General features: G+C 50.2%; 1 protein-coding gene across 1 annotated transcript; it reads left to right on the top strand.

Annotated features, from left to right (window-relative positions):
* Nucleotides 1–7,829: 7,829 nt before the first annotated feature.
* On the top strand, nt 7,830–9,951 carry LGALS7 (galectin 7). The gene is made up of 4 exons (XM_068992996.1): nt 7,830–7,844; nt 8,241–8,329; nt 9,002–9,203; nt 9,838–9,951. The coding sequence occupies exons 1-4, from the start codon at nt 7,830–7,832 to the stop codon at nt 9,949–9,951; spliced, it is 420 nt and encodes a 139-aa protein (XP_068849097.1).
* The last annotated feature ends 4,173 nt before the right edge of the window (nt 9,952–14,124 follow it).

Below are 14,124 nucleotides of genomic sequence, written 5' to 3'. Positions count from 1 at the left end.
TGACCAGGCATCGAACGGCATCGAACCCAGACCCCTTGCATTGGGAGCTCGGAGTCTTACCCACTGGACCATCAGGGAAATCCCTTTCTCCATGTCCTTACCTGTACTTGTTATTATCTATCTTTTTTATTGTTGCCATCCTAGTGGGCTAAAATGATTCTTTTGTAAGATGTTAACTTTGATGTATTAAGTATGTGTAAAGTTTTAAAGAACTTTGGCATATTAAAATAACTAACTGAATAGCCTTGTGATTCCAACTTAAAGTATATAATTGAGTTATGGTTTATACTTGTGAATTTTACTTAACAATATGATCTCTAAAAACAGTGCTGGGACATTTAAAAGGACTACAGACTACTTAAGATTCATTATCTTTTCTCTTTTTTTTTAAAATTAAAGGATAGTTGATTTATAATGTTGTGTTGGTTTCAGGTCTACAGCAAAGTGATTCAGTGATAAATATAGGTGTGTGTGTATATATGAATATATAAAGCTTCCCTGGTGGCTGAGATGGTAATGAACCCACCTGCAATGCAGGAGACCTGAGTTCGATCCCTGGCTCAGGAAGATCCCCTGGAGAAGGGAATGGCTACCCACTCCAGTATTCTTGCCTGGAGAATTCCAGGGACAGAGGAGCCTGGTGAGCTACAGTCCATGGGGTCGTAAAAGAATCAGACATGGCCGAGCGAGTAACACTGTCACTTCACTTGCCTGAATATGTATATACATGAATTCTTTCTCAGATTCTTTTTCATTAGAGTTCAGTACATGGTACCGAACACAGTTCCCTGTGCTATGCAGTAGGTCCTTGTTGTTCACCTATTTTAAAAAGTAATTGTATTCATTTATTTGGTTGTGCTGAGTCTTCATTGCTGCAAGAGGGGTTTTCTCTGGTTGTGGCGAGCGGGGGCGACCCTGTAGCTGTGGTGTTCAGCCTCCTCACAGCAGTGGCTTCTCCTGTTGCAGAACACAGGCTCCAGGTCGCATAGGCTTAGCAGTTGCAGCACGCAGCCTCCAGAGCTCGGGCTCAGTAGTTGTGGCAAATGGGCTTAGTTGCCCCTCGGTGTGTGGACTCTTCCCCAAACCAGGGACGGAACCTTGCTCCCTGCATCGGCAGGCAGATTCCTTCCCACTGGGCCACTAGGGAAGCCTTATTTACCTATCTTATATGTAGTAGGGTGTATGTTAACCCCAAACTCCTAATTCATCCCTCTCTCTCCCTTTCCCTTTGGTAACTATAAACTGGCTTTCTATGTCTGTAAGACTCCCTATATTTTGGTATCACTCAAACATTTGGAAACAATTGCAAACTTACAGATCAGTTGCAAATACAGGACTATGCGAGTCTGTTGCCAGTAGACAGCGCCTCCACCCTTGAATACGCTGACGAGTGTGCGTGAGGGGTAAGCAAGGACACTCGCTCACACCCACCAACATCAGGGATTCACCCTAGAGCCCCTACTGCCACCCGACCTTCAGGCCCCATTCCAGTTCTGCCTGTGGTGCCACCGAGTAGCTGGTAGCAGAAGACCCAGTTCAGAAGCTGGCATTGATTTGGTTGTCACGCCTTCTTAGCTTCTGGCCCCTTCAGTCTGGAACAGTTCCTCAGTCTTTCTTTGTCTTTCAAGACCTTGGCGAGTTAGGAGGTTACAGGTTGATGTTTCCTTGTCCTTAGATTGTGGGGGGCAAGAGCCTCACTGTGTGCACCTGTGAAGCTGCTCACAGCCTCCAGGTATGCTGTTACTGGTGATGTGGACTCTGAGCATGTGATTCGCAGGACCTGCCAGGTTTCTCCACCATCAAGTTACCCTGCAGTCTTTCGTCAGTAGTAAACACTTCGTGGGGAAGCACTTAGAACTTAATGCAGATATTCTTCATTCCATTGTTTATCATTTCTGTCCTTCCCGTGTGCACATCTGCTACAGACTGAATGTTTACGTTCCTCCCCCTAAATCCCCATGTTGAAATCTAATCCCCAATGCCATGGTATTTGGAAGTGGAGCCTTTAGGAGGAAATAAAGGGCTTCCCTGGTAGCTCAGACAGTAAAAAATCTGCTTGCAAGGAAAAGACCCAGGTTTAATACCTGGATCCTGAAGATCCCCTGGAAGAGGGTATGGCAACCCACCCCAGTATTCTTGCCAGGAGAATCCCATGGACAGAGGAGCCTGGCAGGCTACAGTCTATGGGGTCACAAAGAGTCAGATACGACTGAGCGACCCATACACACAGGTCATGAGAGAGAGGACTTATGAGTGGGAGTCTCTCATAAAGGGACCCAGAGGGTCATCCCTGATGGTCCAGTGGTTAAGACTCCATGCTCCCCCTGCAGAGGGCCCAGCTTTGATCCCGGGTCAGGGAACTAGAGTCCACATGCCACAACTAAAGATTTTCCATGCTGTGATGAAGACCAAAGATCCCGTGTGCCGAAACTAAGATCCGGCACAGCCAAATAAATATAAATCTTAAAAAAAAAAAAAATCCGCCTGCCAATGCAGGGGACCCAGGGTCAATCCCTAGTCTGGGAAGATCCCACACGCCAGGAAGCGACTAAACTCTTGAGCTGCAGTGACTGAAGTGTGTGTGCCTGGAGCCTGTGCTCCACAAAAAAAGAGAGGCCCACGCACTGCAACTGGAGAGCAGCCCCGCTCAACACAACTAGAGAAAACCCGCGTGTAGCAACGAAGACCCAGCACGGCCAAAAATAAATAAGTAAAAATTTAAAAAGAAATAAAGGGACCTAGAGAGTGCCTTGACCCTCTAGTCATGGGGGGACCGGTGAGAACCAGGAATCAGGCTCTCAGTAATGATAATGGCACCTTGGTCTTGGACTTCTCAGCCACCAGAACCACGAGAAATAAATTTCTGTTGTTTGTAAGCCATGTGGCCGATGATACTCTAGGGCTGTCACAGCGGCTCTAACAGAGTAAGACAACATCAGTATGGGCTCACGGCTTCCTATTCTAGTCATGGTGTTATCACTCAGGAATCTCAGGTCCCAGATTCAGTCTGTGGGAGTCCTTCAAGTGATTCAAGGGAGTTCATACACCTGCCCCAGATGCCCCACCCTTTTGCAAGCGCTTCCTTCTTCTCTGACACAATCGGTCGTTCCCAGCACATCTTGTATGCTCCCTGTCTGAGCCTGGGAAGCAGTCATTTCTACAGTAGTTCCTTCAGTACAGAAAGATATGGTCCTTAGGAACCAAGATCTGGGTGCCACCGTGTGAAAAGTGAAAGTGTTAGTTGCTCAGTCGTGTCTGACTCTTTGTGACCCCGTGGACGGTAGCCTGCCAGGCTCCTCTGTCCATGGGATGCTCCAGCAAGAATACTGGGGTGGGTAGGGCTCCCTTCTCCAGGGGATCTTCCCCACCCAGGGATCAAACTCAGATCTCCTGCACTGGAGGCAGATTCTTTACCCTTGGAGGCACCAGGGAAGCCTGAGTGCAAGTGTGCTCACTGCCATTCAGCTGTCTCTGCTCCCAGGCCCTCTGCGGGGACCAGGTGGGAATACAGGAAAACAAGTGTATGTCTACGTATGGTAGGGTAGGCAAATTTTTGCCTTTATCTTCCTTTTTTTTTTTTTTTTCTTTCGGCAAGGCCTGAGAATTAAACTGACACTCCAAATCAACACAGAAGAAATGAACACACATTTAAATGTTTTTCATGGTCCTGGAGCTCGCATAAGGAAACAAACACAAAGAAGCAGCTACACCTACCAGTTAAGAACAATGAAAGGAATTGTGGGAAAGTAACTGAACTAATACGTGGGGAGGCTAAAGGAAGATAGGAATCTTTTTTTTTTTGGCTGCAATGGCCGTGTATGATCTTAGTTCCCCCGAAGTGGGAGTGCAGAGTCTTAACCACTGGATTGCCAGGGAAGTCCCAGACAAGAATTATTTTAACAAGGCCTCCCTAGGTCTCACCTTGCTGATAAAATTGTTACTTTCTTAAGGTACAAGGAGAGCATCTTTCACTTGGCAGTTTTTATCTCCTGTTTTCAGGAGTAGAGTGGAGATTAGAATGACCTTTCTGTATTTGCTTTTTTTCAAGTGCTGAAAGCTCAAAATAATCCTTATACCAAAGGGCATATTTTGGGTGACATATTTGTCATCTTTCAACACACACAGGTATTTACAACTGACTTTCTCATTTATGTGTATATAATGCTCATCGATCACAGAGGGCAAGTATGATTTCACTTACACAAGGTACCCAGAGCAGCCAAATTCACAGAGACAGGAAGTAGAATGGTGGTGGTCAGGGGCTGGGGATAGGGGAAGAGAAAGTGAGTGTTTAGTGGGTACAAGTTTCAGTTAGGAAAGGTGAAAAAGTGCTGGAGATGTTGGTGGTAAGGGTTGCACAACATGGGAATGTACTTAAGGCCACTGAACTGTACATTTAAAAAATGGTTAGAATGGGTGACTTTCCTGGTGGGCCAGTGGTTGAGAACCCGCTTTCTAGTGCAGGGGACATGGGATCGATCCCTGGTCAGGGAACTAGGATCCCACACGCAGCAGGGCAACTAAGCCGCAACTAACACGTGACTCAGGCAAGTAAATACATAAATTTTTAAAAATAAATTAAAAAGAAACATCCAATTTGGGGGCATTTCCTCGTGGTCCAGTGGTTAGGATTCAGAGCTTTCACTGTCGAGGGCCCAGGGCACTTCCCAGTCCAGGAATAAGATCCTGCAAGCCCAGTGGGTTAAGTCCCAGCTCCTGGGACATCTTCACTGAATATGAAAACCAACCGAAAGCCACCAAGAAGCTGACATTGACAGAGCCTGGGATTTTCAATTCCTGGACCGCTGTAGGGGCACTTAGTATTACTTCTCGCCCCAGTTGTTTCTTATTATTTCTTCTGACCTGGGTCTTCATTGCCGCATGCTGGCTTTCTCTAGTTGTGCTGCACCGGCTTCTCTTGTTGCAGAGTGGGGGGTCTAGAGCTCTTGGTAGTGGTAGCACACATATCCCCAGTTGTTTCTTTTTATGTATTTTATCTTCTGGCTGTGGTGGGTCTTCATTGCTGCACCCAGGCTTTCTCTGTTTGCAGAGACTGCGGGCTACTCACTAGCTGTGGTGGCCAGCTTCTCACTGCGGTGGCTTCTCTTTTATGGAGGATGGGCTCTAGGCACACACGCTTCAGGAGTTGAAGCACGAGGGCCCTAGAGTGTGGGCTCGGTAGCTGTGGCCCGTGGATTAGTTGCTCCACGGCATGGGGGCTCTTCCGGGACCAGGGATCAAACCAGGGTCCCTTGCATTGCAAGGCAGATTCTTAACCGACCACTGGACCACCAGGGAAGCCCTCCCCCAGTTATTTCTGCAGAAGGTGATTCCGGAAGGTGGAAGGAGAGACACACACAACCTGCTGGGCATCCTTCTCTTTATTTTCATGGCAAATGAACATGTTGGCTCAATACTAAGGAATGACAGTGTGTCCTGAGGTGGGGGGGAGCAGACTTTTTCAGGAGATAAACCTTGATGGGGGTGGGGGTTGCCCAGGTCTGTACATCATTAAGACTCATGGAAGTATTCTGTTGAAACCTGGGTGATCTGATTTATGAGTGTGGCATATAGCTTGGGAAAGCAAAAAGAGTATTGGGAAATAACTACATTCACCACTTATCCAGAAGTTTAAAAAAAAGATACCAAGTATATTATTTCCAAACTGATAGAAGATAATCAACATAGATGAATAAGAATGCATCCCACATCTGAGTTATGAGAAATGAACCAGCAATCAAACTGATAACAGATCGAATGCCTCATTTGACCAAACATCAAAAACAAGCCTGGACGTGCAGGTCGGCAGCATGTGGAGAAATATCCAGAGACAATGAAGAAATCAGGAAAAGATAAACTACCAGGACACACAGCAATATACAGAATGACATATACAAAAAGATTACTGATCAGAATAACAGAACCCATCATTCTGCGAAACTCTCCATCCGAACAGACGTCGATGTCATCACCTCAAACCCCGCAGTCCTCTCCAGATTTAAAAATACTTTTATTTGTTTTATTTCGGGTGTGCTGGGTCTTTGTTGCGGTGTGTAGGCTTCCTAACTTCAGTGTCCCAGCTGAGCTGCCACGTCTGGGATCTTAGTTCACTGACCAGGGCTCGAACGCAGGCCCTCTGCATTGGAAGTGCAGTTTTAGCCATTGGATCAACCAGGGAAGTCCTTGTCCTCTCTATTTAAGATCTCCATGAGGTAGATGTCCTTGGCACACAGAGCAGCTCCAGCCCCTGGCCCCGTCCTCTCCATGAGGGCTTGGGGAGAGGCTGGCCCTCTCCAAGCCCACTTTCTCTTCTGCCAAATGCAGGTGACTGTGGCCCCCACCCAAATGCAGTTTCCCACCCTTGCTCTCTGAGACACTTGCACCCACCAGCTGCACCAGCTGTGCAGTGATGGGGCTGAAGGCTGGGAGGCTGAGGGCGGTGGATCAGGTTCTGACTGGGCTCATCTCCACCCAAAGGCTCCATTCCTGACTCAGCCCCAGGCCTTTTCTCCCTCTGCCAGGTGGGGCAGCAACAGGGGTGGGTGGGGTGGGGAGATGGAACTGGAGTGGTAGGCTGCTGGTGCTTCTGGGAGGAGTTTCTGCTCAGCTCCCCACTGCCCTGCTCCTTGCCTTCCAGAACCCTCTATCAACATTCTCCCTCTCACACCACCCTTCATACCTGCATGCCCCTTCAGGAGCCTTGGGCTGTGGGGACTTGGCCTGGGCAGAGGGGCCCACATTTTTCTCTTCCTTGGACTGGGTTGGGAGTGGGTCCTAACACACCCTTTCCCTCTGCCCCCCACTCCCTTCCCTTATCCTGAACACCAGGTGGGAGAGAGGGGGCCATTCTGGGAGGTGGAAGGAGAGAGACTCAAAGAAGAGAAATAGACAGGAACATGTGAGAGAGACAGGGGAGGACAGAGACACAGGGCAGCCAGAGACTAGGGCATCCTGGAGAAAAAACCAGAGAAGAGCTTCCAGAGATGAAGAAAGCCAGACACACAGGCTACATGGTTCTGCTTAGCTGTGTTTCTTGGGCAAACTGCTTCTCCTTTCTGAGCCTCAGTTTCCTTGTCTGTCACATAAGGGTGATCAGTGGCCCTATGCTCAGTGGCCTGTCGGAGATCGGTGGTCTCTCCCACATGCTACGCAAGCTGGAGGCTTTGTCGGTGGCACTTCTCATTATCTTTCCTTCTTTCTTTCATCCACATTTACTGAGCACTTACTGTGTGCCAGGCACTGCACTAGGCACCAAGGATACATACAGCTTTGACCACTGGGCAGAAGATCCTGTCTCTCTTGGCTGCCTTTCCTATCATTATCCTGGTGCCATGGTTATTATTATATTACAGAAGCATCAACTGGAATTTCAGGGGAGACCCATCCTTAGCCCTAGGCAGCAGGTCCTAACCAGGGAGAGAGGGTGCAGAGTTTCAGCTCACGGCTTCACCTCTCAGGACTCAGGTTTTCCATGATGAAATGGATGTGAGAGCCTTCTCTCTCCACCCGGCAGCAGGAAGGTAGGGCTGGAGGGATGGTGTCTCAACAAGCCTTCCATGCTGTGCTGTTATGGTTATTATTGTTAACTGTTCCTATCACTATTAACTCAAAGGGGAGGGACCGTACACCTGGGAACCCTCAGGATGGCAGGGGCATCAGAGGCCCTGGAAAGAGGGTGCTGGGCCAGCATGCCCCCAGGGCCAGGGTCTGTGCCAGGTGTGGGTGGTGGGTGTGGAAAGGGTGAGTCACCAGGGCCAGGCACGCCCTGCTTTGACTTAAGGTCCCAGCAGCCATACCCCCACCGCCACTGCCATCCCGCTGTTGCAGCCATGGCCGGGAGCTTTGTGAGTACTCGCGGTGTGGGGGCTTGAGGGGTTTGGACCCAAGGCTGCACTGGCAGAGGGGAGGGGCTGGGGCTTGGCTGAGGGCTTCTGTTTCAAGGAGAAAGTGGGTGTCCCGGTGTGCCAGGATGTTCTGGGCTGTGGTTTCTGGGCTCACCCAATCCATCCCCATGCTCCCACCCCTCCCCCCATTGGTTCCCCCTGCTGTCTATCTTTCTGTGCCTCTGAGAATCTGCCTGCTGAGTCCCTGTGTTCCTCTGCGCCCCTGGCTCTCTTTCCCGTGTCTCTGTGCCCTTTCTTCTCTCTGATTCGGCTGCTCTGGGTCCTGCTCATGTTCTCCCCACAGCTGACCCACTTGTCTCTCTCCTCTGCCTCCCTGATCCACTCTGGCTGCTGCAGAACGTCCCCCACAAGACCGCACTGCCCGAGGGCATCCGAGTGGGCACCGTGTTGAGAATTCGTGGTTTAGTCCCCGACAAGGCTGGCAGGTGAGACCCCCCGAGCCTCAGCAGTAATGGGTGGGAGGTTTCCAGGCTCAGTGAACCCCACTTTTACAGCCCAGAGAACAAAGCCCCAGGCCAACTTTGCCCACCAGGATCTTGGAATCCTCAGGCTATTTCTGCCCTTCTGGAATCTGATGTCTTCACTTATCTGTCCCATGACTGTGCAGGTGGGGACCCTACATCAAAGAATCTGGGCATTCCAGGGCAATCTCACGACAAGTCCAAGTCCACAGCCACTCTGGAAATATAACCTGTGAATCAGAGGTTCCCTGGGCATGTAGGAGGCCTAGGCAATCAATCCTAGGGATTCCTGGGTGGAGATCTTCAAGATTTCTGAGAATCTACAGTGCCTGGGAATTTGGGGGTCCCTGATATTGTCCCAGCCCTCTGGGAACTGGGAGCACCCTGGTCTTCAGGACCATGAGTCCTTGGCATCTCCCAGACTCTGGAAATGAGGGGGACCCAGGCCCTGGTCTAGGTGGATGTGCGTCCAGGTCTCCCACTGGTTTTTGGGTGCCCTGGAATCCAGGCTCCACGGTCTCCAGTCCATTTCCCCTCTTTCCCTGGTGTGTGGCTCTCAGGTTCCTATAAATATGGATGTGCTCCGGCAAAGGGTAACTCCTCTATCCAATGTTCTTCTTCTCCACCATCTGCCAGGTTCTACGTGAACCTGCTGTGCAGTGAGGAACCAGGCAGTGATGCCGCCCTGCATTTCAACCCCCGCCTGGACGAGTCCACAGTGGTCTTCAACGCCCTGGAGCGCGGCACCTGGGGTGCAGAGGAGCGGGGCTCAGGCATTCCCTTCCAGCGAGGGCAGCCCTTCGACGTCCTCCTCATTGCCACTGAAGAAGGCTTCAAGGTGCGTCTCTTCCACAGGGCGGGCTCCGACACCCACATCTCTTCCCTTGGCAAGGCCAGGAAGGCCCTTGGCAGAGGTTGGGAGCAAAGGTGTGGCCAAGGCTGGGCAGGGCCTCCCCAGTTCCTCACCTCCCCTGGCGCAAGCGCACTAGTGTCAGAGGGCAGGCATGTGTGGGGAGCAAGGACGAGAGAGTGAGAGCCAAGTGCTCAAAGGGTGGGAGTCCAGCCGGAAGATGTGGACATCCTCTATCTTGTTCCCTGTCCACTGGCGTCTGAGGTAGCAGTTCTGGGACAGGGGAATGGACGACTTGGAAGACAGGACCCCGAATAAGTTCCAGCCGAGGGTGGTCACTGAAGACCCTCCACTACCCGGGCTGTTCTTCACTTTCTGTGCGTCCGAGGAAGGCGATGCATCCAGGAATCCTGGCAACTGCATCCACTGCCAAAGCTTAAAAAGCACTCAGGTGTCAACAATGAACTCATTTAATCCTCATGACAAGGAGTTTCATTGAATAATAGACCTCTTTCTCAATGGGGGCTTGCGTGCGTGCCCAGGTCACGCCGTGTGGGTACGAGCCGGGAATAACCCCGCAGTTGCCTGGGGAACCTTAAGCAGTGTCTCCTCGCCCCCGCAGGCGGTGATCGCAGACTCTGAATACCACCACTTCCGGTACCGGATCCCGCCAGGGCGCGTGCGCGCGGTGGAGGTGGGCGGGGACCTGCAGCTGGAGTTGGTGAAGATCTTCTGAGCCTTTCCCAGGAGGGCGGGCGGAGACCGAGGGGCAGGGGTCTTGGATGGCAAATAAAGTCGTTAGTCGCTCATCTGTGGGCCGCCCTGTGTCAGTGTCTCCTTCATAGAGACGAGCGTAGCAAGTTAAGAGAGGTGAAGTTAAAGTCGCTCAGTTGTGTCCGACTCTGCGTCCCCATGCACTATACAGTCCATGGAATTCTCCAGGCCAGAATACTGGTGGGGAGCATTTCCCTTCTCCAGGGGATCTTCCCAACCCAGGGATCGAACCGGGGTCTCCTGCATTGCAGGGGGATTCTTTAACTGAGCTATCAGGGCAGAGAGGTAAAGACAACGGGTCACAAAGTGGCCCAGGTGGGTCGACCCTGAATCTCCGAGGGCAATTTCTGTTCCTGGAGGCTTGTAGAGGGTGGGAGTGGCGCTCTGACTCGCCTTCCTGCTGCACTTTCCGGAGAAGCCAGGTGATAATGCGGTGGAGTTGACTGAGGGAGTCTGGAGGAGCCCAAGCCCTCACCAAAGCGATGGACATGAGTTTGAGTAGGCTCCGGGAGTTAGTGATGGACAGGGAAGCCTGGCGTGCGGCAGTCCATGGGGTCGCAAAAAGTTGGACACGACTGAGCGACTGAACTGAACTGAAGCCCTCCCTTGGGTTTCCCAGGTGACTCAGTGGTAAAGAACCCGCCTGCCAGTGGAGGAGATGCAGGAGACACGGGTTCGATCCCTGGGTCTGGAAGATCTGGAGGAGGAATTGGGAACCCGCTCTGGTACTCTTGCCTGGGAAATCTCATGGACTGAGGAGCCTGGCGGGCTACGGTCCATGGGGTTGCAAAGAGTCTGAGCACGCATTACTACTAAGCCCACCCTTGACGTCCCCTCTGAGGGTACAACAGCCACCCCCCACCCCCAGGTTGGTCAGCCTGCAAACAGGTCCCTTGGAGACCCCAGTCTCGCGGAGATGACGTGTGAATCTCGGCCTCGCTGTGCAGTTGCCCCCGCTTCCTGGCTCCCCAGGCTTTCCAGCCTTCCGCTGGGGCGGGTTCAGGCTTGGAAGCGATCCGGGCGTTGGGATCTCAGGGCGTTGCCCCGAGATGGGACAGTCTCCCCCAGTTCGCGCCCGGAGGCAGACGCGCACTGGCGGGGCCCGGAACGCGAAGTGCCGGCTCCTGTGTCCCTGCTGCTGTCTAGGGCGCTGTTCTCACACTTCCTCCTCGGCTCGCCTGATGGTCCTGAACTGCCCCTTCCCCCAGGGATCCTGGAGCGGGGTACGGGGGCTTCAGGTACACTCAGAAGCCAAGTCAGCCCCGAGTGCCAGGTGGGGATTTTCTGGCCACTGTGGGGAGAGGAGCCCATACCACGGGAGCGCCCCCCACCCCGCCGACTCCCGCACCCTCTCTGAGGTGCTCGCAGCGGCGGAGGGTCTCAAGCAGTTGATAGAGGTTGGAGGGAGCGTGCACCGCATATCAAGAGCTGGAAAAGTCCAGAGCCGCTCCCCTGGCTGGATGTTTCTCAGCCTAGAATCTTGGGAAGCCAGTGACATGCTGCCCCCTCCTGGCCGCTGCCCACATCGCAATCTTGGGTCGGTGAAGAGCCCCTCGAGAAGGGAAACGGCAACCCACTGCAGTATTCTTACCTGGAGAATCTCATGGACAGAGGAGCCTGGAGGGCTACAGTCCACAGGGTCGCAAAGAGTCGGACACGACTGAAGCGACTTACACAAGCACCTTGAAGAGGGGTGCAAAATCCTGTGGGACCACCAACCCCGGGCGCCAGTTCTAGCCCTTTCATGACCCGAACTTATCCTGCACTTTGCAAACCTCCAACTGCAGCTGCCTATCCCCATGCCCGGCCCTTCTGAGTGTGTTTCTGGGGGATAGTGGAATAAGGGGTTCCCTGCAGAGACCAGTCTGGCATCCGCTGGGACTCCAGGGCTCATTGTTAAGTGAATTAATTTTTATTTTATGTATGTGTTTTCATGTCGTTATTGAACATTTTAAAATGTTTGTAGGTAACATACCAATATGGTACAAATTTCAGAAAATAGAGTGAAAAGTAAGGCATTTTACTGGCACAACCACAAAAGTGGTTGGGTTCTGAGCAGTAGATGGTAATGACTCATCTGTGTTAATTTCCAGGTTTCATCTCTGTCTTACCATGTATATAGTGGAGAATGTTCTTATTTGCACAAAATACAGAGTAAAGTATTTGGAAGTAAAGAGGCAATATGCTGGCAACTTATTCATAAATCGCTCAGGAAAAAACTGAAGTTTATGTTATATTTAAAACTTTTTTGTCATGTCAAGAAATACATATATATATGAATTATATCATATATATGATATGATCTTATAAGTAGGAGTCCCTAAAATTTTCCCTGTGCGTGTGTGCTAAGTCGCTTCAATCGTGTTCAACTCTTTGTGACCCCAATGGACCATAACCCACCAGGCTCCTCTGCCCATGGGATTCTCCAGGCAATTCCTGACCCAGGGATCGAACCGAATCTCCTGTGTCTCCCGCGTTGCAGGCAGATTCTTTACGGCTGAGCCACCGGGGGAGCCCAAAGTTCCCCTCACCCTATTGTTAAAAGTTTAATGAATGAACGCAGCAAAGTAGAAGGACTCGTAGTCAACACGCAAAACTCAGCTGCATTTCCCTACACTGGGACTTGGCGTCTTCATTCACTTTGCTGGCTCCCCAGCTCCATTGTAAGGAGTAACACAGTTTAGGCCACTTGAGGCCCCCTGGATGTCTATTGGTGTCAAAGCATCCCCAGCGTGCAACCTGTACTTTAGTTTTTCAGTTTCCTTGGACTTGCTAAGTCACTTCAGTCATGTCCGACTCTGTGCAACCCCATAGACGTCAGCCCACCAGGCTCCCCAGTCCCTGGGCTTCTCCAGGCAAGAACACTGGAGTGGGTTGCCATTTCCTTCTCCAATGCATGAAAGTGAAAAGTGAAAGTGAAGTCGCTCAGTCATGTCCAACTCCTAGCGACCGCATGGACTGCAGCCTACCAGGCTCCTCCATCTATGGGATTTTCCAAGGAAGACTACTAGAGTGGGGTGCCACAGCCCAAAGCTTTTACCTTTCTTTACAGTCTCCATTGCGGTTAGAAAATATATGCCTATTTACCGTACAATCTTTAACCAGATTTTTTGAATCACCCACAATTTCACCATTCTGAAATAACTGCTCGATATATTAGTGTACTTCCATCTAGGCATTTTTCTGTAATAATTTATCTACATTGTACATTCTGGGGAAGTTGGAATATATATATTTATGTACATATTTAACCAATATTTCCTGAGTCCCTACTATGTGTTAGTCACTGTGCTAACCATTTGTTCAGTCCTTAAAATGACACTCTGAGATAGATACATTTTTTTTCATTTATAGAAAGACAATAATTTTTTTTAATTTTAAAAATTGTTTCTTTTTCAAAATGAAGTATAGTTGATTTACAGTGTTGTGTTAATCACTGCTGTACACCAAAGTGATTCAGCTTTCCATACATATATACATACAGATTCCTTTTTAAAATATTCTCTTCCATTTATGATTTCTCACAGAATATTGAATATGGTTCTCTGTACTACACAGTAAGACCTTGTTATCCTGTATATATCCTACATTAGCCAGCCTGTATGTAATAGTTCACATCTGCTAATCCCAGCCTCCCACTCCATCCCTCCCCCTTGGCAACCACCAAGCTATTCTCTATGTCTGTGATTCTGGTTTTGTCTCATAGATAGGTTCATTTATGTCATATTTTAGATTCCACATAGAAGTGATATCATTTGGTATTTGTCTTTCTCTTTCTAACTTAGTTCATTTAGTATGATAATCTCTAGTTTCAATCCAAGTTATAATCTAGCTGCGTCCAAATTGCTGCAAATGACGTTATTTCGTTCTTTTTTGTGGCTGGGCTTCCCTGGTGGCTCAGAGGTTAAGGCGTTTGCCTGGAATGCGGGAGACCAGGGTTCGATCCCTGGGTCAGGAAGATCCCCTAGGAGAAGGAAATGGCAACCCACTCCAGTACTCTTGCCTGGAGAATCCCATGGAGGGAGGAGCCTGGTAGGCTACAGTCCATGGGGTCACCAAGAGTCGGACATGACTGAGCGACTTCACTTACTCACTCAAGCTTAACTTCATCAGTGAAATGAGTGTGTGGTCATGA

Source organism: Capricornis sumatraensis, chromosome 20 (genome assembly GCF_032405125.1).
Source record: "Capricornis sumatraensis isolate serow.1 chromosome 20, serow.2, whole genome shotgun sequence".
NCBI classification, from domain to species: Eukaryota; Metazoa; Chordata; class Mammalia; order Artiodactyla; family Bovidae; genus Capricornis; species Capricornis sumatraensis.
Note: the sequence above shows the minus strand (reverse complement) of the source record. Positions and strands in the feature narration are given on the sequence as shown.